The sequence below is a fragment of the Macaca fascicularis genome, chromosome 2 (assembly GCF_037993035.2).
Source record: "Macaca fascicularis isolate 582-1 chromosome 2, T2T-MFA8v1.1".
NCBI classification, from domain to species: domain Eukaryota; kingdom Metazoa; phylum Chordata; class Mammalia; order Primates; family Cercopithecidae; genus Macaca; species Macaca fascicularis.
In genome coordinates, this window is record NC_088376.1 from 125,618,427 (window position 1) to 125,645,550 (window position 27,124).

The 27,124-nt window shown below is 38.4% G+C and overlaps 1 protein-coding gene across 17 annotated transcripts in view; it reads right to left on the reverse strand.

Moving 5' to 3' along the window:
- Positions 1 to 27,124, reverse strand: part of CADPS (calcium dependent secretion activator) — a 489,813-nt gene that overhangs the window by 123,458 nt on the left and 339,231 nt on the right. For 15 of the 17 annotated variants that reach the window (XM_045385957.2, XM_045385961.2, XM_045385964.3 and 12 more), the window contains exons 12-13: positions 17,745 to 17,881; positions 14,181 to 14,368 (exon numbers count right to left, since the gene is read on the reverse strand). In XM_045385957.2, the coding sequence (XP_045241892.1) occupies positions 14,181 to 14,368; positions 17,745 to 17,881 (325 nt within the window). Of the gene's footprint in view, positions 1 to 11,851; positions 12,125 to 14,180; positions 14,369 to 17,744; positions 17,882 to 26,322; positions 26,451 to 27,124 lie in introns of those variants that run through there. The other 2 variants (XM_074032608.1, XM_074032609.1) reach the window with 2 other exon arrangements.

Below are 27,124 nucleotides of genomic sequence, written 5' to 3' on the forward strand. Positions count from 1 at the left end.
AAAAATTCCTACAAAAATCAGGTGACCTGTGTTTGTCTTTCCCAGTGTTAAACGTCTTAAATGGCTCTATTTCCTGCTTATAACTACAGATGTTCAGATTTATTTAAGTGCTCATGTATTCATTGAAGAACAAACCACATATTTTCCAATTGTAGCAAATTGTTACTCATTGTAATAAAAAGAACTCCAGCTTAAATAAATGATTTCAGTTTGATCATTGTATTCTCATGGTTCTGTGCCACCTTTAGGTATGTACATATATCCTCTATTTGTTATGGACCATTCAAGTTGAAAATATAAAGGGAGGATACATATTTATAGCCCAAATTTATCTGTTCCAAACTAAATGCAGGATAATCTGACCCATTCAGAGCCTTCAGCTTCCCAGATCTCATAGTGACTTGTTTTGACTACTGGCTGAGCCAGTTTGCAGATTGGTGTGTCACCATAAAACTTCTATTGGAACATTCTTCAGTTTGCAAATGCAAGTCATCTTGAGACCAAACAAATGGTCTTATTTATAGGCCTTCTCAAGGATCCAGCATAAGTTGGGAAAATCCTTTATACCAGACCAGTCTGACTGCACAAAAGACTTGGCAAATGACAGCAATGTACCTCCTGTTACGGGTTAATCGTCAGCTTTCCTTCTTTTTTGATAATAAAAACACCCTATTTGAAATATGAGAAAATTTCCTCTCCCCCACTTTATAAAAAATACCCCCAAACAGTAAAATCTTGTTCAGTCCATTTCTTCATACTCTTCCAAGGAAAGGAAGAATGATAAACAACAGGTAGGTTGTCTTCAAATTCTCTGGTAAATCTCAAATGTTAATTTACAAAGTTTATTTAAACATTTTTTTAAGAGACAGGGTCTTGTTCTGTTGTCCAGGCTGGGGTGCAGCAGTGTGATCATAGCTCACTGCAGCCTTGAACTCCTGGCCTCAAGTGATTCTCCTGCCTCAGCCTCTTGAGTAGCTGGGATTATGGGTGCAAGCTACCATGCTTAACAACAACAACAAAATGTTTTCACATGAAATGTCCATGAATCTACAGTTAGATATCAGGATGAATTTATTGGCCTCCACAAAACACATCATGCTTTTGTTTGTAACTTTTCACGTATATGCTACAATCTACAACTTCCTTAAGCTGTGGTTTTTAAATTTCTTTAACCAAAATTCAGCTTGTTAATGAACTGAACACATATTTGTTTATATAATTAGCATGTGCATGCACACACTCAACTGGGGGAAAAATGGAGCAATTTAAAGCATTTTGTTTCTTAGTGGCGAATTAACCTAGAGAAAAATGCTGTTAAATATAATTTTACAGTTCAGAAAGGGTTTACGTATCACAGCAAAAAGCATGGAGACTGTTTAACATGAAGAGCCAGGATATGTGTGGTCATTGTTAGGAGATAAATCTCTCTGTGAATAAAACCATTCATTCATTACCCTACAAGCCTTCTAAGGCAATTAGGCAATTAGAAGGCAGCTTTCTGCTTTGTGTCTGAGATGATAAAAACTGAACATTTAGTGTATGCTTGGCCTTCTCCGTCAATTCTCACTATAAAGGATATTATTACAAACCTAACATTGGATTATGTTTTTTCCTTTTGTCCTCATGATTCCCATTTGTAATTATTAAAAGTATCAGATAGCAGCTTCTGCTTCCCTGATAACCTCTCCTCGGACTACTTTCTGAACACCATTAATCTTGCTATTCCAATAAAAGTAAACAACTAAAAATTAGTGTTGTTGTCTCTTAAATTTGCTTCTTGATCACCCATGTCACAAACTCACTTGACTAAGTCTGTAAGATACAAGTACAGAGTTCACCCATAAAAGCAGGTGATAAAACAATTTGATGTCGAATGATTTTGATATAAAATGTAAATTTGTTTGTAACTGCCAGAATTGCTCTGAAATGGTATTGGTAACAGGTGATGCTGCTTTACCAAGTGAGGAAAAGACATGCAGGAATAGCAATTTGTCAAAGATCACAGGTTGTAACCAGGTCAGTTAAAAAGCAAAAAGATCCTCTTTTTTTGTTTGATTTTGCTTCATTGTTTTAGAAAATTCTGTCAAACATCAATTTCTTGTTCATTGACCCCTATAATTCAGCAGTGTTAACTATACAGGTTTGGATAGATCTCTATAGAGTTATTAATCGAAAAACTCAGGTTTCGTGCTTTGGAGAGCACTGTTTTTCCACAGAAGCAACAAGATACTTTTTCTAGAGCAGTGGTTCTCAAACTTGAGTGAGCCACAGCATCACCTGGATTGGTGGGTCCCCTGAAGTTGTTGATTCAGTAGAGCTGGGGTGGGGTTTGAGAACTTGTATTTCTAACAAGTTTTCTGGTGCTGCTAGTGTTGCTGGTTCGAGGACCACACTCTAAGAACCACTGTTCTAGAGAAAAAAAAAAATATTAGGTGGGTGGTTCTTCCAGTGGCAGAGAGGGTTTTGATTCAAGGTTCCTGATTTCTCTTAGGTTGGAGTGGATTTGGAACCCAAGATATTCTGCAAGAGATACATGATATTATTTAACTATGAATCCTTTCCAAAAGTGGCATTTGTATTGTTTACAAGGTGCCATTCCAAGTAGTGCTGGTTGCAAAATAAATAGTAGAACTATATTGGTATCTTTCAGACGCCATGCTTTTGTTTTGTCTTTCTGAAAATATTTGGGGGTGATTCTACAACTGTCATAAAACTAGCTCTGCATCTTTTTCCTTTCTCAATACTAACTCACTTAAGGAGACACAAAGAGTGAAAGAAGAGGAGGGGTGAAGCTGGATTTTAAACTGCGAACTAGAAAATTCCAGGCTGATATGTGTCTCTACATAGAACACCTATCTAGAAGCCTGACTGTCTCACCCTCTTGTGTCCTGACCGTGAATATTCTGGTCTTCTTGCTTGCAGGCTCCTTAGCATCCATTGCCACTTTCTAAGCCCTGGATTTGGAGGAGTGGCCTCAGCCACATTCTGACCACTCTCGTGTGAGGGTAAATCGAGCTGCCCTTCCCCTACTATTAATGCTGAAGGACTTCCTAGAGGCCAGCCCCTCCCTTTCACAGCCACTCCATATCTAAGGTGGACTATGGCCTCAGTTCAGCTACCAGGACATTCTCCTCTGGAATCTTTACATTGAATAAATGATACAAGGCTTGAAGAAACAGATGGAATTTGCGTGTTCCAGCAGCTGTGCCTTGACCAGACTGTCCTTACAGGTCAGTAGTTTTTGATCTCGTCTATTAATTAGAATTGTGAACGGTCCCATCCTTAAAGCTCTATCTATCTATCTATCTATCTATTTATCAATCAATCAATCAATCATCTATCAAGACAGGGTCTCATTCAGTCCAAGGTGGAGTGCAGTGGCGCAGTCTCGGTTCACTGCAGCATTGACATCTCATGCTCAAGCGATCCTCCTACTGCAGCCTCCTGAGAGGTTGGGACTGCAGGAGCATGCCACCACACCCGGCTAATTTTGTTTTTATTTTCTTCAGACACAAGGTCTCATTATGTTGCCCAGGCTGGTCTCTAACTCCTGGGCTCAAGCGATCTTCCCACTCAGCCTTGCAAAATGCTGGCATTACAGGCATGAGCCACTGTGCCCAGCTTGACATTGGCATTTTTAAGGTTTCCCATGTTACTCTAACATACAGTAAGAACCATTGCATCAGTCCTGCTTTCTACTCTTCCATAGCTGACTTGATTCCAGCATTCCCTTCCCTGTCTTTGAGGCCCCCAGCATCATCCTAATAAATTCTCCTTTGCTTAGATTATCCAGAGTTAGTTTTTGTTACTTATATTGAACTTGATGTAAGTTCATAAAGCCCATATCCCTTCCTTCACAATGTTCCAAATTTTAATAGACGATGCCTTTGAACTTAGCTTTAGAAACCCATACACACGTGTGCACACACACGCGAACATAGCCCCTGGTCTCTGGTTCCACCTAACTGCACACTGGCTAACACCCCACTTCTTGTATATCATGGTCCCGCAAACTTGAGACAATATGCAAGTCAAGTGCAGTCATTTTTGGAGCTGTGCTGAAGACTGGAAGCTCTCCCACCTGCAGGCCATCACTGGAGCCAGAAATGGGTCTCTCCAGCCACAGTAGACTATATTGCATCTGACACGGCGGGCATCTCCGCAATCCACCTTTCAAGTTTTCGGCAAACCATTTTCTCACTGTCCTTCACAAAGTTGACATTTTCGGCAGCATGATAGGAAAGATGTCATGTCGGCTGCTCTTCAAGTTCTTGTCACAGTGGTTAGCACCAGTTCTGTCATCTTCACTCTCCTCACAGTCTCCCATCTTGAGCCATGTCACAAATAATAATACATCTAGAGTTGTATTTTTCTGTTTTTTTTTTTTGTTGTTGTTAAATTGAAACTACCATAACCCAGCTGCCCATCCTTTGAGTGACTGCTTATGCAAATTGTTTTCTTCTTCCCAAATGCTTCTGACCTGGAGCTTATTAATTAATATCGATTATAGGATTAATATAATTAAGTACTGAGCTTTTAATGTGAAACATTTTAATATTTGAAATTAAGTGTGAACAGTGTAGTCAAAGAATTCAAGATTCAGTGTGTTTTGTGAAATGAATTTACCTCTTTAGTGTCATTAAATTGTCACTACACACCCAGGTGAGCACACAGATTCTTTTTTTTTTTTTTTTTTTTTTTTTTTTTGAGACGGAGTCTCGCTCTGTCACCCGGTCTGGAGTGCAGTGGCCGGATCTCAGCTCACTGCAAGCTCCGCCTCCCGGGTTCACGCCATTCTCCTGCCTCAGCCTCCCGAGTAGCTGGGAGATTCTTAGCAGTTCATTATCTTGCTAGAATGGTTCTCCATATTATGTTAAAAGCTGGGCCACAAAACCTTCTTTTGAAAGGCAAGATGTCTCTTCAAGAGGGTCAGGATGCTAAATTAATTCAAAGCTTACAATGATCTATATGTTCTGATATTGCATCTATTTGGTGATTAAGGGCAGAATCCAGGTGTAAAAAAAAAAAATGTATGAATTCAACAGAAGAGGAAAGAGTGTCTGGTCCACTGCTCTGCATACAACCAGCTTTCAGGCTCCAGTCACTACCAACAAGGGGTAAAACTCCAGCTGAAGAGGGAATATACTTTCATCTCCAAATGCAAATGTCCACATATGCTGGTGCAGGCACCGTAAACATGATATATTCTCTCTCTCCAAATGGATGCATGCCTGCAGACCGCATTATGGATCCATGAAAATGTCCTTAAACAAGCATGATAACTGAATCCTACTTGCTACGAAATTGTTCCAGGCCAGAAACACGAGAGCTTAAAGGGACAGAGAGGGACAGAATATCTTAGTAGACGTTCTTTGCAGTGCTCCCTGAATAGGACACTTAGACTAAACATCCTCTTTTAATCTCTGACTTAAAAAGAAAAAGACTTCTCCTAGAAACTAACTCTTTATTACTTCTGGTTTTAGAATGATACCTTTGAATTTAATCCTTGCATGGAACGTTTTCCTTTGTCTCTTTCAAGTGATTAATAACCACAATTTCAAGATAGCACCAAAGCATTATCTTCTCAAAAGGAGATATCCCTGCTTGCTCATCTATATGGTTTGTACAATCCTATGTTAATTATAAATTATAATTAGGGCTCTCACATCCCATAGTTACTGCTTCATTATGAAAGCCAGCCTCACCCCTTCCTCTCCTTTCCTTCCAGCACATGCCCTTTTCTAATTATGCCCTGATGCCCTGGGGCTCAGACATGCTGCTAAAACAAATATATCAAAGTGTTTGTATCACAAAGAATAAGATAGGAAGCAACAATAAGCAATTTCTACAATATTGCAAGTGTGCATTGTAGCTTCTTGGGGCTATTAGTTAATTTCAAAACCAGGCTTGGAAGGGGCAAAAATATACCAGTGAGGACTGTCTTGACTTATTTACAGTTCTTCTAAATATGTGGTTATAACCCAACAGTATCAGAAGGTGTCATTAACTCTATTAAAGGATGAAAGTAGTTGAGAAGTCTCTCTCTACTGAACAATCACAAAGAATGTGGATGCTATGGGCACAAGGACATTAGTCAAAGTGGCTCAGGCTCAGTCCAGGTATTAAATGAAGCAAGAACACAACAGATGATTAGAGAAATTGTATAAAATGCAGGAAAGCATGCATTTTACCCCCAAGAGGACCAATTTAAAAAATTGGCACTACATAGATTTTTCCCGTTGAGGAATAAGAGATGTGTTTCTTTATTTCTAGACAAATATAGACAATTAATCTTTAGATTCCATTCTGAAGACATTATATACACAATTCTGAGTGGTCAGACCAGTAGTATGTGTGACTTTTTGATATCACATCCACTCTAAAAGGGGTGTGACATCTGAAAATATGTTTTTGTACCAGTTAATTCAATGACCATGGGATAAAGACACATTGTTGGAATTTTAAAAGGAAAAAACACATTATTTGATGGTTTGTTATGGGCCAGAAAGATTGTACCAATGGAAGAGGTAATTTAGCATATTTCACAAGATTTCTTGTCTCAATAGGAAAATCTGCTGTTCTCATGGGGAAAGTCAGGAAGAGAGTCACGTGGGTTAAAAGGAGACAAGTTCCAAAGAGAATTTCTCCTTGGACATCTGGGATGCCTACTTATACTTGAAATTTGTTTGAAAATTTTTCCCACTTTCTCTTCCAAGTACTTCCTATTAAGTAAAGCTGGCTCCTTAGAATTTAGAGAGCATGACTCAGCCATGTGCAAGGCCTTGCTCAGAATTGGAAGGCCAGCTAGCGACATGCTCATGTTCACAAGTGCAATAATCCTTGTGGTCAGTGTGTAACATGAGACCAAGAATGTGGGGGTGTTTGTTATACTGCATCCATGCCTGCCTGCTATATAAAGTGCTATATGCAGAGGTCAGTAAAACAGAGCTATCCCCACTACACAGTTTTTGCCCTTTATCTTTGTGGGAAGAAGAGCTGAGAAGCACCAGACATAATGTCGTTGTGTGTGTGTGTGTGTGTGTGGGTGCGCATGGGTATGAGAAAGAGAGAGGAGGGAGTTAGAGTGAAAGAAAAAAATGTGTTACTCATTTGCTACTAGGAAGGCATTCACCAAAAAGAAATAAAAGGAACCATTATGTGATATGAATTGAAAGGGCCGCCCAACATTGGAGGCAAGGGCACAGTCAATAAGGCAATCATTGTGGTCCAGGGGAGAGAATATAGAGACCTAAACTATGGTAGTGACATTGAAGAGAGGAAGAAATGGATGTACTTGAGAGATACTTAAGGGCATTGTCAGGATATAGAAATTGAATTGTTGTGACATACTAGGGAGAAAGAAAAGTCAAGGATGGCTCTTGAGGTTCTATCTTGGGCAACTGGGAGGATGAAACCACTTACTTAGGAATCCTAGCAGAGTAACAGGAGAAAAGTGAGTTCCATTCGATTGTTTATTTACTCAAGTCTTAACCTACAAGGGATCACGTGGTCTCGGAACATGGGCAGCACCTTGGCTCCAAATACATCTCCCAAAAGAAATCTTTAGAGCACACTTTCAGAGATTTTTAAGATTCATGCCATCTTACATCTGCTTTACTCATTAATCTATGCAGCTTACTTTGGATTGGGGCGGTTGGCATTATAGATTTGTTAATTGCTGATACAATGTACTTTCTACACAGGCCATATGTGAAGAGCAGCACTGGCATTCAAGAAATGTTAAATAATAATGTAAATGAGAAAAATTTCCAATCCCAATAATAAAGGGATCCAAGGAACATTGACGCAACTTGCAATCATCAGAGCTGTTTGATTGCCTTGTCACTGTGGGATAGTGACCAAAGTGATGCTAATCTAAATGTCATCTAGAAAGAATACTAAAAATATTATGGTGAGAATTAAGTGCTGCAACCTTAGAAGCTGATTTAAAAATTAGAAGATGTAGCAATTTACATCTGTGGATTTCATGATCGCCAAATGCAACCAGCTGAACATACTCACATTTTCCTTTTTCTTCCGTCTCTCTTTTCAGAAAATGGGTTCAGTTTTAAAGAGTTAGTTCAAACTAATGTTCTCTCAATCAGTGGGTCTTAAACTTTGCTACATACTTGAATTACTTGAGATTTTTAACTCACGATGTTTGGGCCACTTTCCAGATTAATTAATGTCTGCAGGTGGAGCCCAGACATTAGCATTTTTAGCCTCTCCAAGTGATTCTAGTGGGCAGCCTAGTTTGACAACCAAAATTCTAAATATGTGTGATCTAAAGACCAAACACTTTAGAATCAAGGCAGAGAGGGGTTATTAAAAGTGCAGATTCCCCGGTCCATTTAAGACTTGCCAAAATAAATTATTTGAGGATGGGACCTAGTACTCTGCATTTTATCAAATCTCCTCATGATTTATGTGCACACTAAAGTGTGAGAACCACTGTACAAATTGAAAATCAGTGGTGGTACCTGTTATGCTTTTAGACATAGGGTAAGCCTTGTGTAAAAGAAACAACAAATCCATGTAACAGAAAAATTCAGCTCATCACCAGGGAGTTTGGTTTAAAACAGGGTTTCTTGACCTTGGCACTATTAACATTTTTGGCTTTGTTTTCAGGAGTCTCTCCTGCACGTTACAGGATGTTTAATAATATCCCTAGCCTCTACTTACTAGATGAAAATGGTACCACTCCTCCCCAGATGTGGCAATCAAAAATATCTCCAGATATTGCCAAATGTCCTGTGTGTGTGTGTGTGTGGGGGGGTTACCCCCAGTAATTCTAAAAAATGCCAAACATGTGGATGGTTCCATATATCCGAGAGTTTGAAATTATGAACAGCAAACATCTTCCTGATTGACCAGATGTGTCTACTCTTGACTGCAGTAACTGTGATTCATAGAACACAGTTTTTCATAGAGATGGTGCACAAGCTTCCAGAACAGATGGGAGAAACTTGGTCACTGCCACCTCAGTGGTCATTAATGATTTCCAGCTGCAGCAGGGCGAGGTTCTGCCTCTGTCTGTGGAAATGCTGAGTTAATAATAAGGAAAAAACATCTTTTTACCTAATCTGAATCTGGTTGTGAAATCTCAGTGAGAATGGGCTCTATTCCATTAAAGGCAGTTAAAGGGCCATTGCTTTCATGAGTCATGAATTCCCTTTTTTTTTTTTTTTTGAGATGGAGTCTTGCTCAGTCGCCCAGGCTGGAGTGCAGTGGTGCGATCTCGGCTCACTGCAAGCTCCGCCTCCCGGGTTCATGCCATTCTCCTGCCTCTGCCTCCAAAGTAGCTGGGACTACAGGCACCCGCCACCATGTCTGGCTATTTTTTTTTTTTTTTGTATTTTTAGTAGAGATGGGGTTTCACCATGTTAGCCAGGATGGTCTCGATCTCCTGATCTCGTGATCCACCCGCCTTGGTCTCCCAAAGTGCTGGGATTACAGGCATGAGCCACTGCGCCCGGCCATTAATTCCTTCTAAATCTGGAACAAAGAATAGATAACATCTCCACATCCAAATGCTGGTCATGCTGGTGAAAGGTTTGGAATGTGGTTTCCCCAATCCCAAAGGCGATTAATTAGTGTTCAAAGGAGACTCTCCCCTTAGGTGGTATAAAACTCCAGAGAAACTCTGGTTTTCTCCACAGAGCTAAAATCTCCAGGTAGGCCATGTTAATTCTGGCCATCTTCAGGCTTCTCTTTAATTCAGATGACTGCTGTAGCATCTCACCTGGAAATGTTGAAACAAATATCGAATGGCTGGGTTTGGCATCTCACACCATATACAAGAGCTAATCTTGGACAGGTGGGAAGGTAGAGTGGTTACAAATGCAAGCGCCAAAGTCAGAATCCATGTTTGAATCAGGCTCAGACAGCTATTTGTTATGAGCTTCAGGCAAGTGGCTGAATTTATGTGAGCCTCAAGCCCTCATCTATTGGGTGAGGGTAATAACGATACTTATCTCATATGAATGTAATAAGGATAAAATGAGATAACATATATCAACAGCACTTCACTTAGTGCCTGGAATATAGCAAGTAATTATTAAATGGTAGTGATTATCCTTATTTTAATTAAACTTTATTTATGATTGTTTAAATTGCACCTTTGAAAACACTTTTATTTATGAAACCTGACGATGGACTATTTCATTTGCTATTGTAATCCATAGAAGATAATTTTAGAGGTTAAAGGGATATTTCAGATACTATGATTCAGTCTGCTCATTTTACAGAAATGAGAAAACTGAGGCACAGAAACAGGATCTGATACTCCCAGATTTATGCAGAATAGGCTCTAACATTCAGGTCTTCAGCATATAAGTACAGTCCTGATATAGTGTGAAAGGAAAGAGCTTTGGACTTAGAACATCTAGGTTTGCCACTTAAATTTACAGATGTTTGACTTTATCATCATCTGCAAAATGGATATAAAAATAGCTAATCTGAACATTTTACAGCAAATGTCTGAAAGCACTTTGTAAATTGTAGAATATCACACAACTGCTACTTAATATTATGATATCTTCTTTATTAAAAAATGCAATGCAAACACAGATTCTGAAACACACACATAAGCCTCAATAGGACCGGTCAAGATCATTTTGGTTATCTTTTCGTGGCCTGAGAAATAGATCAGGTTCAAGCAAGTGTGCCTTTTAACAGTGGCCATTTGTTCTCTGCTCCCCTTGGATGTTGAGCCTTCCAAAAGCAGCACCTTGGACAGCAGCCAGGAAGGCTTCCTCTCTGAAGCCTTGTCGTTGTGTCAGACCTGACCTTCAGGCACCTACAACATTCTGCAAGCACTTTCTTCCTAACTGCAAGTTACTGTTGCCTTGCGATCTAACTTTTACAGTGAAACACAATCAGAAACTGCATTTCACCTCTATCCTTAAATATTGTGGTGAAGGAGATGGATGGCCCCATGGAATCAGGGTTTTCTTTGACCTTCCCTGTTGGACCCGCATATAGTGACTGACAGCCTGCCACATTCTCTAGAAAGCAAAAGTTTGCATTTTCATTTGGCCTGTCAACAAATGAACTGTATACATTTCAGGACTTAGAAATATTCAGTGAATAAATTTATAATGATGAAGCATACAGCATACACGCTTGAGAATTTTGGGTAGCTTGGCAATGCCAGGATCAGAGTCATCAGTTCTAAAACTACAACAAAAAACTTTAAATTGTCAGTGTTAATTTTGGGTGAGGGTATAAAAGGTGAAGAAGGACACAGAATAAAATTGGAAATAATTAGCAAATCTAGTTTAAAAGGGAAAAATTTTCACCAATTTGCCAATTTATAAACCCACAAAGAAAGGACATAGGAAACAGGACAGGATAAACAAAATTTTTGAACTTAAAAGTGCCTTAAAGATGATCTCAGTATTTAAGTGATTCTACTGAGAAGCATTAATTTGGTAATAGAATTTATCTTGTGCCATTATTATAAATCATTATTTGAGATGAATTTCTTTTTATGAGATGAATGTAGAACTAATGGGTATTTGCTGAAAATGATGGCACTACTATAAATGCATAGGCCTATCTTATGCCAATCCATTTTTTTTTTTTTGCTCCTTAAACATAATTTCAAAATGATAAAGCATGGGTTGCTTATTATGAATGACTTGGTAAGGTACCAGGCCCCTAACTGGATGCCACTAAAAAAGCAATCTGACTTAGAATTCTGTTTACATATTGCTCAATTAGTCTTTTCAATATAAACATATTTTAAAAGTTGCTGAACACCTGACTCAAATTTAGTCCCAATACATGGTATTTTTGCCCATTGCTAGAATTTTTTTTTTTAATTGCACCTTTGAAAATGCTTAAAGAAAGAGACTTTAGGAATACTCAAAGCTTGCAAAAGTGGAAGTGATGGCATGGATGGAGGCTTGGGGAAAGGCTAAAGATATCACAAACACAAGCCAATACACACGTAACTTCTTACCTTCTCGGCTCTTGATTTGCCTGGGTTTTGGAATCTTTTCTTTTTTTGGATTCCTTTCTGGTATCTTTTTTAGCCTCTGGTTCAGGTGGGGAGGGAGTTTTGCTCCCTTCAGGGTCTGCATTTGGTGGCAGCCCACTAAGGTACACATGCATTTGTTGACTTTGGAGAGGGGGTGGTCGCATGAGGCATGCACAGAGTGTGGCCAGCCATAGGAGAATCAAGAGCACGCGCACATGCACAAACAAAAGAAAGAAAAAGAAGGGTGCATGAAAAAGCAGGCGCAAATGCATTCAAACTAAAATAATAAGAAAAAAAGATGCAAACTTGCATAAGGAAAATCAGAACTGAAAAGAAAATAAGATATCCAAAACTGTTTCCATGACAAGATGTATAAACCTAACTGTGAATCAAGTGGCAGTCTTACAATATGAAATCCAGACAATGTGTATCATAATTCATGATGATGTTTACCAGGGAGTTTACAAAAACACTTCATTATTTTATAACACTTTCTTATTCAGTAACATATGTAGAATACAGTGTGACAACCCAGAGAATATAATGCAACTTCTCTCTCTCTCTCTCTTTAAAAAATTCAGTCCAAGAGGCTGTAACAGATAGTCATCAAAGTGTACATATTTATAAAAAGCAGAATTATGCACAGATACCCCCCAGGTATCAGAGTTTTCATGAGTATCTTTTATGCAAATAAAAGGTCACGTGCTGGGCTAGCAAACCTTATAACAATGGGAGGTGATGATAACCTTGTTGCCTGTTAAATATTCAAACCTACAATGCTATTGTTATCTAGCTCTAAATGTTGAAGTTGCATTTCATAAAAATATACCAGTGCTAGAAGGAGGAAAAGCACAGAAAAAATCCTACAGAGATTTTAGTTGCATAGCTTGGAAAGATGAAGATGACTGACACAGTTCTGATTTAAAATAAATGTAGTCAATTTTGGATTCTCCCACATGTGGATTTCTCCAGAGCAGCGACTTTTGCATCTGAGGCTGGGTTTCTGAAGCCACCTAGTGTTTCCTGGGTGTGGCTTCACTGGCTGTTGGTTGGGGAGCTTTGGGATAATATAGGCTTGTCTTTATACTAATGCAAGGCTACATACATTGAGATAGTAAACTGGCTGTGGCAGTGTGGAAATTTATTCCATGTCTCCAGAGCCAAATGGCAATGTTCTTAAATTATTTGCTGCTTTGCATTATTCAGAACATGGATCTTTTCCTCCAGCAGCTGGGCAAGGTCTAAAGGAAGAGAGTACTTAGTACAGAGTCAGGAGACTTGAGGTTCTGGGCTTGTATATAAAACCTACAAAATGAGGGGGTTGATTAGACTGTGATCTCAAAAGTTCTTCCAGGCTCTATGGCTAAATTAAAAGTGCTGTCATCATCTTTGCCTTCCAGCTTCACCTAGCTTGCTTCAGCTCTGGAAATGTACTTGGCTTCCTCCTTCTGCAGGACATTTGTACATGCTGTTCCTTTTGCCTGGAACCACTCAACTCCTACACATGCTTTAGTTCTCAGCTCCAGCATCACTTCCTCAGGGAGGTCCTCCTTGCCATCTTGCCATTCCATCTGAGTCATGTTTCTTTATTAAATTTTGTCATGGAATTTTATTCCCTTTCCTCAGAGTCAGAGCACCAATCTGAATGTAACTCTGCCCTTGTTTGATGTCTGGCTTTTACTCACCACACATACTAAATGTGTATCAGAGTGACTGACACTAAGGACATAATCATTAAGCAATTATGAAATAAATAACAAAAACAAAGGCAAATATTTATTGTTTTTGCCATGTTTCAGGCACTATACTGAGCCCTTTATATGTACTTGCTTTCTCTCAACAACCCCAGGGGTATACAATCATCCCATTTTACAGATGAGACAACCGTGGCACAAAGGGTTTAATTACCAACCAGGTTATTGCTAGTAAATGGAAGAACTATGATTTGAACCTAGATTGGTCTAACTTCCGAGCTTGCCCTAGAAAGCCCTGCTTGCAATTTATTTTAAGTTTCTTGAAAGGAGAAGAAAGTTAGTGCCCTTTGTGTGTGTGTGTGTGTGTGTGTGTGTGTGTGTGTACGTGTGCACATACTACTGAAGGAATGAGGACAGGCAGATCCTAAAAGCAAGACTAGCCATAAACCATTGCCAGTACCATTTCTTAAGGATCACCTCTAGACACACGAACACACACTTACCTGTTCCCATGGACATGGGATGCACAGAAGGCAAAGCTGTAGTGAAGAAGGGTGGGGTCGATCATGGCGCCATTTTCTGCCCGTTCAAGCAAGTCTCTGAGGTAGCAGAGATGTCGGTGACACCCTCGGACTCCATTTCGGGCGCAATACTCGTCTAGTACAAACACCTGGCCAGGACTGAACCAGCCCTATATAAAGAATAAAGGAGAGACTTTCTTTTAAATACAGGTTGTTTTCTGGAGAGCTGCTAGAGTTGGGAGTGGCTAGAGAAGGGGACTGAAAAATAGCCAGAGCTAACACTCCTTGATTGCCTATTATGTGCCAGCCACTATGCACAGCACATTGTGGTTTAGTCCTCATAATGGACCTATGAGGTACATTCTGTTATCCCTGTTGTAAAGATGGAAAGATCGAGTTCAGGAGGGCATAAAATTTCCTAGTGAGTGATGGAGCTGGATTAGCAGACAGCTTGGTTCCAGAAACAGAGTCTCACCTACTGCTCAAACACTGAACCATACACGTTAAAGGAGTATTGGGGTGGGGATGTGGCAAAGTCGTGGTTACTGGTAAGAGGAAATCATAACATTAATGTTCTACATTGATATAGAGCTTTACACTTAACAGAGAACTTTCAGTTGAGCCCTATAGCAACTCTGTAAGGTAGACAGAGAAGGTTTATTTTACAGACAAGAAAATGGAAACCCTGGTGGTTAAGTGACTCACAAAGATAATACAAAACAGAGGCAGGACTCAAATCCAGCTCTGTCTTATTCCAAGTCTTCTTGTTTTCTCTACTCTAGAACATGAAGAAATTTTAGGGTTGGTCTACATACATGCCAGGACTTCATAAATCCTTTCAATTTGGAAGGAGTGTTTTTAAAATTTTTAAATGAAGGTAATAACACAACTCTCCAAAGAGAACAGCATGACTTAGTTTTCAAGTTGTGAATCAGATGTAATTCCACTAAACTGAGAGGAACTTCTTGTGTCTGGTTTACAGTTTTATTTTCTCTTCTGATAATTGTTTGTATTCTTATTATTTACTGCTTGCTATGGGACCAGTCCAAACTCTGCTACACAAGAGAATGGGAATTCAGATCTCCAATTTAGAGCAGGTTTGGCGACATGATGGTATGCAAATTGCTAGCCCCATTATGCACTTAAGAAAACAGGTGCTCAGAAAGGCCAAGTGAGTTGCCACTCAAGGTCACCCTTGAGCAGAGCCTGAAATAAAATTGTGTTTTCTGGTTTCAGTGTCTGTTCAAAGAAAGAAATAAACCAATTTAGGTGGTACTTTGTAAGCTGGAAATTTGGGGCTATTTTAAATATAAACTTAATTTTACTTGGAGGGTCTTCTCTGAGTCATCCATTGAATACTGCTCCATCTTGGGAGAGAAAAGGCAAAAACAGAAAGTGACTAGGGAGCAGGTAGAGGCCACAGAAGTACAGCGAGAGAGGCCTTTGCAACACTCTAATCTTGTATTAGGGATCTGGGAATCTTCAATTGACAACATGCAGCTCAGTGATGCATCCAACGAAAGACGGCATCTTTCCTATTTCAAATTATAAGTTACTGCAGAGGGCGGAGAGTAGTCGAGGCAGTGGGCTGCCCCTATAGGCAACTTCTTTGCCACTCCATCTGCTACCCCAAATGCTAAATCTTAGAAACAACACTGCTGTGAAAGATTAAAATATATTTTCTACGACTCAGATGACACCAAGTCTTTTGTAGATGCCAAAATAGCTGCTTTGAAAAGAGTTGAAGAAATATCAATTAGGAACTCAGTCGAAGACACAGAAAAATTTATGTATCCCTGCTGGTCGGTCTCCAAAACTAACTGAAAAAAAGATTGTAATAATGAGAAAATGGAATATATAGAGGCAGGAGATAAGGTCCTTTTTAATTTCTGTTATTTTCTGAAATTTTGGAATAATGACTAATATATACAGGTATACAAACAGGGAAGGAAGCTATTTTATGCTATTCATAATTAATTTTAGATTCTGGACCATAATTTTAAGCCTATAAGTAACTAATGGAAAGCAAGTTTTAATATTTCATTTCTGGTTTAATTTTTTAAGAAAGCATTTATAAACTCTCCTTCACAGTGAATCTCAAAGAAAATTGTTTTAAAAAATGATAATGTGAAAAAGTCTTGAAAATAATATACCTCAAAAAATTCCTTAAGGGAATAGTAATTACATATAAAAGGGAATGATTTAAGTTCAAAGGCATATTCTTACAAGTTTCATGAATGCCATTTATAATTATGTGAACAATCACGTAATTGTACAAAACACATTTGAGAAAAATTGCCTTGCAATGCAAGGTAAGCTTTTTACTTTTTTTTTTTTTTTTTTTAAAGTCAAAATGATGTGTTCCCTTCCAATTTGGCAAAGTTCAGATTCTTTTGATGAAGGAATTCTAAACCTGAGATAATCAATGAATCTTTCATGAGATACAGATTAATAAATTATTCCACATAATTCTGTTTCTGTTTTTAAGACTATTTTATCTACATTTTTTTATATCTTGGCTTTTGGTACAAAAAATAGAGAAATTTAAAAATTAGAAAAAAGAAAGAGATTGTCATTTTACGTATTAGTATCAGTAATATGTTAACCTTAGTTATTATGTAGTATAAATATTATATAGACATATATTTCTCAACTTCAGTGTTTAGAATCAGGGATGAGAATTTTCCTCTATATAAAGACATTTCATCATTTTCCCTCATCTTTCTCATCTATAAAGTGGGATTAATAGCATTTACTTTTAAGAAATGAAATAACAATTTATGGCTTGAGAAGGAAGTAAATTGGGTCTTTTTTTAGGCTTTTGAATTTGATAGTTTAAAGCCAAAAATGTATCTTCAGAAATCCAATAAAGATATAATAGCACTCCCTTGAATTTAAATCATTTAAATCATTTAAATCTAGCTTTAAAATAGGATTTCAGGAAATATTGATACTCCTGCTGGATAGATAGCTGAATTTCCAAATAACTAAAGCACCATAAAAAATTCCCTCAAAGGGTGAAAAAATGCTGTGAATATTGTGAAGAAAAAAAAAAAGCCATCCAAACAAACAAACCCAAATCAATTTAGCTTATGAAAAATAAAGTTTATTTACAAATCATTTTAACCTTTAAGAAAATACACAAAGAGAATACATTCATTTAATGAGATAGAATTACCAGATCTGGGATGGGGAGGGAAGGGCATCTTAAACTCTAAGCTACTGAGGCAATTTTTACAAGTTCTCCACAAGCAGGTGCCAAACTCGATTACCCTCTTGGGAATATTTCTCATGTAGCAGCTGAAAAGGGGGAAGCTAAGATAGGGAGGCTGGGGAATTGGATCTGTTTCTACTGATAACTTCCTCCCGCTCAGTCTTGTTTCTTTGGTAAGTAAAACTATCTCAACCCAGGAAATCGGGAACACATTTATAATTGTTAAAGGGATTCTGTAATGGAGAAAAGAGCTTCTGACATAAAGGTAGATAAATATTTAAATGAAAAAAAATGTTATGTTTAAATTGCTGTAGACCAAAGAATATACTTGCCAGGCAAGAATAGGAATCATTAAGTCTGTGATCCAAAGTAAGGCGTTGTACCATCTCAAAGAGGGAAGCGTGGTCAAAGTTACAGGGGTTGGAAGAGATAAATTCATCCATGCCATGTTTTTGAGCTCTATCTGCGTCTGTTCATTTATACATGTAGAGAGAGACACAATTTAGAGAAACACATCACATTTTCTTTGACATTTCAAATACACAGGAATTCACTAGACATTATGAACGTTAGCTGTTTCCCCGTTGCCTCCCACCAACATCCCCAAGATATTCTTTTTACCTCCCATTGTCAACTTGCATCACTTACTGGTGAGTTTATTGCATTTAGGCAAAAATATATTGGCATCAACATGTTTATCAAATGATCACATTTCCAGTGCATTTATGTTGTTCTTTAAAAACTAAGCACAAGACGGTAACTTCGCCTGCATTTCACCAAACACTGAAAGCAGATCGGATCTTTGCTTAAGATAGCCTATTTAGCTTTGTTGGTTTTCAATAGATTCTGCCATTCCAGTGGTTATGTCTACAGCAATTTCTCTGCAATTATTGGGATTATCTGAAAAAAGGGTTATGCTGATTTTCAGCAAAGTGACAATATTTATATCCTCTTCTTCCAAATCCGCGTTGCCAATTTGGTTTCATAAAAGGTTTGAGTCCCCACCCTCCAAAATTAAAAATAAAAAAAAAGATTTTCATTGAAACCTGGAGATTAAGTTAAATGGGAATTTAGTTTGTGATAATCAAGGACATTGCCTTATAGTGTGCTTACTCAGTTAGCAAAGCTTAGGAAAGAGACAAACAAATTTACTCAGCAAGGGCTATGATCTGCCATTTATTGTGAATTAATAGTCTCAATGTATTCACACTTTTCCTTACGGGGTGAAGGCTGTAGGCAAAACCTCCTAAGGGCTAACTAATTAATCTCAACACGTGTAACTAAAATACACTATACTCAACTGGCAAAATAACTCAGAGAATTCAACTCGTGTGTGACCAGGCAAATCCTAAAGAGGTAGAAATGAAGGTGCTCTCCATTAAAGAAATTGGCTCACTCCACCTCATCTTTACTGACTCTTCTGATATGCAGACTATGGAGAAAAAGAATCTTGTATGAAATCGAGCGAAAGATTTTATTCATCCTTTTGCAGAAAACATTCTACTGGAATACGGGGACCTGCCAGGAACTAGTGATGCTGTCAGGACACGGGAAAAACCGATTTCTGACTTGGGAGTAGTTTGGATAATATTTTCATATGTGGCCTCGGTCCCAAGCAGCTTATTTTTTTTTTTCCTCTCCCATGCTTGGGGTATGGCTGTAAGCTTGGGTTATGGTTAGCAGTGTGACTTTCAGATGATGATTTCTCCTATTATTACTGGTATTGTATTAATAAATCACTCAAACCTAAATGCATGGTATTGTCAGATTTATACCTCCTTATTGTTTGAATTTTTTTAAAAAAAGTTGCCATTTTTCATAGAAGCAGCAAGTGGTCCGTGTTTGAACGAGCTGTGTCGTTTATGCCCAAGACTCACAGAAGCAACGGGTTCCAGAAGGCAAGTTGAAGAATGTGTATTTTAACAGCCAAATCGCTCCATCAGAATAATAAAACACAGCTTTTGGAAAGGATATCAAATGCGCAGGAATTATATTAGAGAATCTGAGAGAATCCTCCTTGCTGCATTAACTGCCTTAGATTTATCCTCAGGAAAGTGCTTTCAACTTGAGGTTGGCTGCTTCATCTAGGAGGCTTCTTTCAGTTCGGTTGTTTGGTCTCCAAACTACATTTCTTCTTTGACTTAGGATGACCAGGAAGTTGTTGCTCCCGGGAAAGCTAGCTGCTTCTAGGGCATGTGTGTGACTCCTCTGGCCCAAGGCAAGTGTCTTAAACCTGCTCCAACTGTAGTCTCCCCTGGCATAATGACACTCCTGCAATCCAGGTGACATTTCCCTATCCCCTTTGATAGACTCTGCCCTCTCACCTCCAACCTGTCAGTCCCAAATCAGTTTAACTCAGGAAAAACTAAGCGTGGGGTACGCACGAATTGCTCATGCTGTTTCATCCTCATAAAAAGCCTCATCCATGCCTCGCCTCCCAATTTTAACAGATAGATCAGGCATTTTGGCTAGCAGCAGCTTCTTGCTCTCCGATTTCTCAGAAAAGGCTGCAAGCTGACAAACCGGCCGGGGCCTTACTCTGCCAGTTTGGCTTGGCTATTTTATTGCCTTCAATTATGATGGTACAACTGGTCATTTAGCTTAGAGAGAAGGGGGCTCTTTTGTAGCTGTTAAAAAAATATGGCACATGTTTCAAGTCTCTTACTCTTTGTTTGTTTGTTGAAACTCTTGAAAACTTTGCTGATGACCTATTTCGCTTTGCTGGCCACTCAGGAAATGGATCTGAAAAGGCGACTTGGCTCCTCTATGGAGACCTGGATTCAGACCCACTCCCCACCCCCCAGTCCATCACAATGGCTCAATGAATGCGGCTTTGTGGTGCTAATTCTAGGCTAAGAGTAAGTCTAACTAACAATTTCGTTTTTTACTAACATTTTAAAGCAAGCTTACAGAAAAGCCTAAAATCAGTCTGCTTTCGTTTTCAAAAAAGTAACCATGTCGAAACAAAACTTCCTTTTCCCTTCTTCCTTTCTCTCCTCTTTCTCCCCATCCACTTGTAGCATGAGCCTAGGACTGGATTTAGGAGGTCTGGATTTTAATTTGAGCTCTGTTTTTTTTTTTTTTTTTTTTTTTGAGACGGAGTCTCGCTGTGTCGCCCAGGCTGGAGTGCAGTGGCCGGATCTCAGCTCACTGCAAGCTCTGCCTCCCGGGTTTTTACGCCATTCTCCTGCCTCAGCCTCCCGAGTAGCCGGGCCTACAGGCGCCCGCCACCTCGCCCGGCTAGTTTTTTGTATTTTTTAGTAGAGACGGGGTTTCACCGTGTTAGCCAGGATGGTCTCGAACTCCTGACCTCGTGATCCGCCCGTCTCGGCCTCCCAAAGTGCTGGGATTACAGGCTTGAGCCACCGCGCCCGGCCTTGAGCTCTGTTTTTAAATAACTGTAGGATGCTGGCTGAATTGTTTATCTCTCTGAGCATCAGTTTCCTTGTGTGTAAAAGGAGCTGAATTTTCAGTTCCCTTCCTGCTGTCATAGGCTGTAACGTAATGATCCTTAGATCCCTTGCGCACTATGTGTGGAATGGAGCTTAATGCAGTGGGAATTTCCAGCAAGTAAAGCGAGCAGCCTCTGGATTTTACTTTCCCCAAATTATCGTTTACTCAAAATTGGGCTCATTATTCTAATGGTTCCAACAACTCAAGAGCGCTTACAAGGGTGGCTGGCTCCCACAAAATCTTTGAGTTTCATTGAGTTTATTATATTTACTGAGCTTATTATGTTATTAAAAAAAGGAGGAGGAGTAAGCCGGGAGTGCTGTTTCAAGGTGCTAATGAAAATAATCTGATGTTTAAGCTCATCCAAGCATGGGTTTTCATATTTTTTGTTTTTGCCACATTCCCAGCCCTAGAACAGTACCTGGCACATAGTAGGCACTAAGTACAAATTTGTTAAAATCAGAATTTATCTTATCAGAATAAATACAGAAATTCACTCTATTAACAAATATTTTTCTTTCTTGATTTTATGGAATATTTATATACTACATTGATTGGAAACAGCTTATTTAGTGGGAGCTAGCAAAGCAAGTGGTTAAGTGGCTGGGCATAGGCGGGTCACAAAGATTAGATTTGAGACTAGCTCTGCCACCACTATGTATGTGATACGAGGCAGGTTGCTTAATGCCTCCGGGCCTCCTTGGCCTCATTTGTAAATTGAAGGTAAAATTCAAGTCTACCCTCAGAGGACTGTTGAGAGGATCTGAAGAGAAGCACCTGGAAAGTACCTAGGGCCCTGGCATATATTAAGGGCTCGATAAACATTAGCGAGGAGTAAACAAGCAGGATCTTTAGTGTTTGAAAAGCCAGTTTGTTTCAAGTTGTTAGTGAGCCAAGGATATCTCTGCATTTATAGCTAACGTTCTATTCCTTCTTTGCTTCTTAAACCTTATCATTTCTAGGAAGCTGGGAGTCCTTCCCTATCTCTCTGCTTTAATTCTTTTCTGCCCCTGTATAACCAATTCCTACATACTGTCTCTGTGTTTTCACTGGGTTATTTTCCAATTTCTCTGTGGTCAAGACACATACATAAAATTGAACCCCTTGGTAGATAGCATGTTCCATGAGGGCAAGTTTCTAATCTGTTATTTCCCCTGCCAGCTCTTAGAGGAGCCAGGTCCTCAGGAGGGGTTATTAACTGACTTACTCTGACACCTTCATCCCAGGAAACTTCTCATTGACTTTATTAAGGAGTCACACACATGGGGATTCAGATGGTATCTTGCAAATCCAAAAGTAGGAACATGTGCTCTTAGGGGAAAAAAATCTTATAGAAGGAAACAGAATTCTAGGTGCAGGTGTCTTTGGATACCATTCAGATTGTCTGCCTGTGTCTCCATACATGTCTAGGACCATATGCATTACATATGTTGTCTATTTTAAAATAAAACACTGCAGTGGTCCAGCTGTTCCAAATTCTGTTTCAAAGAACTTGTGGGCGCTTCCCAAGCAACACCATACAGTCATTCTTGCACTGTCCCGGTCTGTTCTTCCACAGTGTCAAACATAAAAAAAAATGCTCTTGCAACTCCATTTTTCCCTGTACAAACAGTTGGAATTGGTTGATTAAAGCAAAAGAAAACTCCAATGTTGACATTAGCAGAGGGAAAACAGCCCAGAGCAAGAAGTATGAAAGAGTCAATTCCTGAATTCAGGACATGCTGGGATCACTTCCTTTGCCAATATTTGGCATGTGTCAAGAGAATAAAAACGAATGTGAACATCAGGTTAAGCAAAAAGGAATTAGGAGGGTAAAGTGGCTGCTTAAAACCCCAGTGATGTTTGGATGATCTCTTGCTTCGGGAGATGCATCCTAATGCTCTTTTTCGTTAGCTGTATTTTTCTAGAAATCAAAGATTGACATTTTAAGAACCAATTTCAATCATCTTTACCTTTGTCAGACCTAGCCTTAGGAAGTAGTTCCTACGTCCTGCTTGGTCTTCAAGGGCTCCAGATGTACTGATGTACTGAGAGTGAGCTATGTGATTTTATAGGCTCTGCAGCTAGGGCATAATTCAACACACCTTGCAAACATTGCTACCTGTTTCACTTCGGGGGTTTACTTGCATAAGGATTTTTTAGTCCTTTATGACATGGGCATAGGAGACTGACTTCAAACTAAGCTTGGTTGGATAACGCTGATATTGGTACCTACATTAAGAAACTTCAAGAACTGTCAATGGTATCCATGACACAGATGCAGGTGATGAACATACAGACTTATGGAGAGCAGGTGCACTTTCAAGCAGAAACTAGTCTAAACCTTGCCCCAAGTTTGCTTGGAAACAATTTTGACTTGACATTTAAGGAATGTTGGGAAAACACTGGTTCCTAAAGTGATACTATTATGTGGGTTTTATAGTCTCATCTCATTTAATCTACTTTATTAAAATTCAAGTGATATGGTCCCTAATTGACTACTCTGTCATTTATGTTGTTCTTTGATCTTGATATTTGGGTTCATTTCATGTTTGATAGACTTTTCCTTTTTTCCTCCCTTACAAATGAAAACCCATATACTATTTTTCATGATCTATTATCTCAATATCAAGCATACTTGATGTGATCTTGCTTCTAACATATATATTCTTAGATAGGCTTGCAATAATGTCTAGCAAATAACTGTAATTTTCCAGGAAGAATAATATAGTTTTCAAATTTTCATTTTATTGAAATTTTCCTATTATTCCAACAGCTTAGGGATTGAAGGTAGAAGGTCAAATCTACCTTTTTATTTTGTAATATTACATTTTGGAAATTTTTCAGGGCTAGTGAAAAATTCACTGTTGAAAATAATTATGATTATATTATTAACAAATTGTCTGAAAGAGGCTCTTCTCTCTCATGAATCCCTTTTGTAATAAGCTAGAGGTAGCTCTTTTAACATTGAAATTTAGAGCACAGTTATGGCTGTTGCTACTCCTGATGGATGCTAGAGGCAAGAGAATAGCTAATGCAACTCTAAAGTCATCTGTGAACCCAAACTGCAAATTAAAAGGTGACTTTGTATCTCTCTTATATGGAAAATGTGTGCTTGTCATATCTGCTTGACAGTACAAGAGGGAATGTATGGTTTGGACAATAACGAACAATGACAGTAGTCAGCCTCATCAGAAGACATGAAATAAAGAAATGACAATGATTGATGGCAGCTGGTTGTTTATGGATTTTTCTAGAAGAGCTTTTCTTGGAATACTCAAGTAACCAGGGGATGTTGTGCCCTGCCTGAGCTCTGCACAGCAAGCAAAAGACTGGTCCTCACGTGCCTGCTGCCCAGAGGCACAAATGGACCACTTAATTGAGAAACAACTTAATTGCTTCGTGGTCCCTTCAGCTAAACTGGGGTAATACGAATGGCCAAGAGAGGATGGTTTCTTTGGAAGCTCTCAAGGCTCACATTGCATCATGCAGAAATCTTGAATTTAAAACTACTATGGCAATATCCCCAAAAGGATAAGTGTGTGATGTTTATTTCAATGTTAATTTCTATAATTGTCAGACAATTGCTTTGAGTAAAAATCATAACAGAGATTTTGTCAGTGATCTCAAGCAAAATAAATAAATGATTTTAGTTTTTCCCTGCTGTAGTTATATTAACTTACAGAGTACTCGATGTTTTTACATTCACTCTAACAGGAGCAAAAATAAATTGTCTATACCTGATTAATAATCTTACTAGAAATCACTGTATGGCATGAAAATACTCAATTAATTAACTAGTGAATAATATGTTAAATATGTCTGAAGTAGTTAACAGTGAGGTAAACCTTCATTTAATATGGTCTGTTTAGATCAAATCATGGTGTTTGGAAAATTTTAGACCTGATTGTGGGAATCTATTCTTTTAAAAAGTGATTTACTCTTACAATGAAAAGGGACATGATTTACAGTATGGTTTTGGGTCATCCAAATTACATTAATATTGAATTAATTATTTGATATTGCATTACTGCAACATAGCAACTGCAAGTTGACAATATAAGAAGATATAGCAAATTTTATGAGATAAAACTATAGAAAGGAATTAAAGCAAACAACTGTTTAAAAATCCACTAGGATAGCAATGCGTTGTTGTGCAAAATACATGTATATTTGTTTAGAACAGAATCCATTCAGTCATCTATTCATCCATCCTTTCTTTCATTCTTTAAAAAAACTATAGCAAAATCCTAAATTCCCGCTAAGTTTACATTCTATGAGAAACCTTTTAAAATGCCTCATCAGACATTCAGGGAAAGTAAAGTTAAATTAAGTATCTGCTTGAAGTGGTGAAAAAAGTCTGTCTGCTAGCCAGGGGTACATTTATGCAAAATAAAAGAAAAAAGAAAGGGAGGAAAAAGCAAATTAAAGAAGGAAACAAAAAGAATTTGAAGAAAAGGCTATTATTAAATGGTCAGGAGAAATGATATGACCTAGTTCTTCTAAATTGGCATTCAGAATACTCAAATACATAGTTGCCTGCTCTCTTGACCAATTTTTCTAACTCCCTCTCATGCCAAATCTTTCCTCAACACATTTTTGGTTGATAGCTTTTTCCTACGTAAATTAAGGAAGTGTGTGTTCTTTTTTATTAATAACTCAAATAGTGAAGAGAAAGATTTTTCTAAAGTTTTTAAGTTTCCTTTTTCTCTTACATGGGCATTTTTAGAAAAATTAATACAAATACAAATGATGTCAGAAAAGTTATTGTTGTCATTGTTCTTGGGGGAGTAGCAGAATGACATTTGAGACCAGAGGTTCAAACCCTCCTTGGCATTGTAAGACTGTGAATCCAAAGCATTTGTAAATGAGCGACATGGATTCAGTCATGTCCTTAATTTCCTGTTTTTGTGTGTGGTAGTTCCATGTATTGTAGCTCTCCTTTCCAAATTAATCCTCTATTGGATCTTACATTAGAGCACACCCTTAAGCCAGGTAGAATGAATTCTTTAGTGTTCAAATAATGCATTTGCTTTCTTAATTGTATTTTGCAATTTCTTCCAGTCTTGCTCAGTTAACATCTCTGGGTTTCCTACCCCACTTATTTTTTAAAGTATCCATGGTTACCACACCATTGGTACTCTGACCATTCGAATCTTTGGAATGGGAAAGGAAAAACAACAACAACAACAACAGCACATTATCAGAGTGCAAAATGATCTGTTTTCAGGCATTAAGCAGTCAGGTAGCTGTGAATTCCATGAAACAAAGGTATTATTTGCCATTTTGTTGTGATGTTAATTAATATTCTTGGAATGAACAAAAAATTAGATGTTAATGGTTGGCTTTACTCAGAGGATCATTTGATGCCAATATGAAAGCCAAGGAGAGGAGGCAATTATGCACACATCACATGCATCCTAGTTTCAGTATGGAAGCTTACATTTCAAACCTAAGGTCAGGAAAATAACATGAAAAGTTGTACTACAAAGTCTAGACATGAGGAAGATTTAAGGGGGGAGGGAAGCACATTGCAGGTGTCAGATAATCTAGTCTGATTATCTGAGCTGTGCTAGCTATAGGGGAGCACTTACCCTTCAGTCCAGCTAGAAGTTAGCAGGGTAAGAAGGAACAAACCAGAATAACATAAAGACTAGCAACAAGGCTCAGGAAAGCAGACAGGAGTTCTAACCTAGCAGCCTAAGTTCTTGGGTTCGAGCAAAGATTGAACAAGAAAACTTAAACAAAACAAAACAAAAAACAAAATCAACCTCCCCCAAACCAACAGTAACCCAAATCCCCCTAACTGTTGAAGACGTTCAGGTGGTAGCAAAAAATAGAACAATTCTCAAAAATACCCAACTTTGGGGTTCTATGATGGGATTAACAGTTATTAGTTGAGAAACAGACATTAAAATGACTCATTGCAAGTGATATATTAAATAACCATTGACCAAATGTCAAAGCTTAAAATACCCTCTTCCCCCCAACCCACCCTAATCCAAATGAGAACTGAGGTACTAATTTTTACTGTTCCACTAACACATAATGGACAGGGGATAAGGTATCTCAACGAGAGGCCACGCGGCATAGTAAATCGTGGAACACTCAACTACAGATTTGGACATCGTTTCCAACGTAAGAAGCATTGGCCTTAAAAATTGGAGAATTGCAAGTATTTGTTTAAAAGCATTGTATAGCTAGTTACTGACTTAATTTTGTTAAATTTTAACAAAAAAGAAAAAAATAAATCAACAATGACACACACAAAAAAACTACA